This window comes from Macrobrachium nipponense, chromosome 34 (genome assembly GCF_015104395.2).
Source record: "Macrobrachium nipponense isolate FS-2020 chromosome 34, ASM1510439v2, whole genome shotgun sequence".
In the NCBI taxonomy this organism is placed as follows: Eukaryota; Metazoa; Arthropoda; class Malacostraca; order Decapoda; family Palaemonidae; genus Macrobrachium; species Macrobrachium nipponense.
Window position 1 is genome coordinate 67,385,342 of NC_061095.1, and position 2,310 is coordinate 67,387,651.

The 2,310-nt window shown below is 40.7% G+C and overlaps 1 protein-coding gene across 1 annotated transcript in view; it reads right to left on the reverse strand.

The window, feature by feature from the left end:
* Positions 1–261: 261 nt before the first annotated feature.
* The window catches only part of LOC135208129 (uncharacterized), a 20,538-nt gene continuing 18,489 nt past the window's right edge, over positions 262–2,310 (reverse strand). Inside the window, exon 3 of the mRNA XM_064240278.1 lies at positions 262–578. Within this exon, the coding sequence (XP_064096348.1) occupies positions 262–578 (317 nt within the window). The remainder of the gene's footprint in view (positions 579–2,310) is intronic.

Genomic DNA, 2,310 nt, shown 5'->3' on the forward strand with positions numbered 1-2,310 from the left:
TATCGAATCAAGCAGCAACTCACTTCTAGTCTTTTCTCCAGGGGTTTTCGGTTTGGAGATAATGTGGCAGTTCAGGCCTAACCGTAGCAGTTCATCCTGGTCAGGTGTAGGATCATAATCTGTTAGATTGATGTACCCTTCTGTCCGTTGCGGCATCCGAAGCTTGCCCCCATTGAGAGAAATGAGTTTACGAGTGATGTCCCCGCAAGCGTTTTTTCTTCATATCCTTTGTCTTGGAGGTGGGCGAGGCATACTTCTATGTTATGCGGGTAACTCTAGTCTGTTAGATTGTGGTAGGGTCCCTTCTTTCTTGTTGTCGTCCCGTCGTCTTCTCATCAAGATTTGGTTCGGGTTCGATCGGATTGTCGGGGTCCGATCATCTCCTTCGCTGGTGCTGGGACGGACGGTTTCTTCATCGTTCCCTGGGTTGTCTTGCTCGCTACTCTGCTGTAAGGTTGCCCATTCCTCTCGCAGTTTCACGACCTCGTCTCGCAGGGCACGGCGCTCGTCTGTCTTCGCTCTCAGTTGACGCTGAAGGAGGGATGTCCGGAAGCTCCTCGTGTTGTTCTCGTTGCGTGCTGAAGGGTCATGCAGACGTATGTTGGTATATATTGGAAGGAGACCCTCTTTCAAACAAGTTTTATTGAAGATATTGCTGCATCAGCTGCATTCAACTTGTAAATAGTCTTCTCTATTTTTCTAACAGTAGCTTCTCTCTGCTACTACAACTGCGAGTATTGCGCTGATATTACTCATCAGGAGGAGGTCAATTTCGGGGATATTGCTTAAAATTTATTTATTTGTCACAGTACATGAACAAATAAAATATACAAGTCGATCTAGTGGCCAACGTTTCTCTCGGTATCATCCGAGCATGATCACGGCAGTGGATCGGAGTAGACTGTAGGTGTTGTCAAGATCTACTCAATATAGCGGTAGGTCATGCAGGGGGTCAACCGCAGCTGCGTTTTCATTGGCTGGTGGCGCAATGCGCTCCAGCTATTGGTTGAAAGAAGTTTTCTTCAAGACGCTTCTCGTTGTTGAAGGTTGCGCTGTTGCAGCTGATGCAGCAATATCTTTCAATAAAACTTATTATTATTATTATTATTATTATTATTATTATTATTATTATTATTATTATTATTATTATTATTCAGAAGATGAAGACCCAATTCATATGGAACAAGCACCCATCTCGGGGCACTGACTTGAAATTCAAGCTCTCAAAGAACATGGCGTTCATTAGAAAGAAGTAACAGAAGATAAAAGAAATACAGAAAGAAGAGATCACTTATTAAAAAAGAATACAATAAATTAAATTAATAAACAAATATATTACGTATAAAGTTATTAAAATACAAGGAGATTTGTATGAGGTAGAATTGAAACGCATCATCGCTCGATTAGAATGAAAGTAACATCGACCAACATATATCATTATTTTCCATTTAAGAAAAATCAGTTCGTTTCTTACACAAAAGCCAAAGAAACTCAATGTTTATAGATAATTATTTCGGCAAACTTGGAGGGAAATCTATCTATTTTTCTTGCTACCCTGGAAGGATACATTTCGAAACGAGGTTTAAAAAGGAACAGGTATTTTTCCGGATGGAAAATCCTCGTGAGTCTGAGAATTATTTTATGTCTGTTGCTCTCTCCATTTTCCATTTTCTGCTGCTGCTCTTTACCCGGCCTGGAATAGATATACGGAAGGGGCTGTAGTTAGTGGCCGAAGGGACGCTGCAAAGACCCTTAAGTGAAGCCTACAGCGCACCACTTGTGGAGCACTGACGGCACTACTCCCTTACGGGAGTACCCTGTCCTAAGCAGTGGAGGTCTTCTGCAAATTCGTCCTAAGAAAACTCCGCCACAAAAGTTCATTTTGGAAAATTTTCCTCTTGTGGTCTCGGACGTGGGAGATCGTTGGTGTCCCAAGTGAACACCTAAACATATCACACCCCCCCCACAAAAAAAACTGCTGTTTTAATTTTTTTGTTTTGTTTTAAACTGGATTTATTTCATGGGGAATTAAACTAAACTGGAATAACACTGCAATAAGAGAACATGAAAACTTTTATATGAAAATTTCTCAGACTCTATCAGTTAATAAGTCAGTTTAAAGTCGTCTTGGAATGCTTCCAATATTCCATGACCGAAGATAATTTCTTTAGGAAAAAATAATTGATCATCGAAAAGAGAGTAACTTGAAATTAAAGTGGAAATTCGTAAAGTAAAGAGCAGGGAAATAATTTCCCAAATGGCGCTGCCTCCTGTTTATTCCTACAGCAATTTGAGACTCATGCAAGGCAA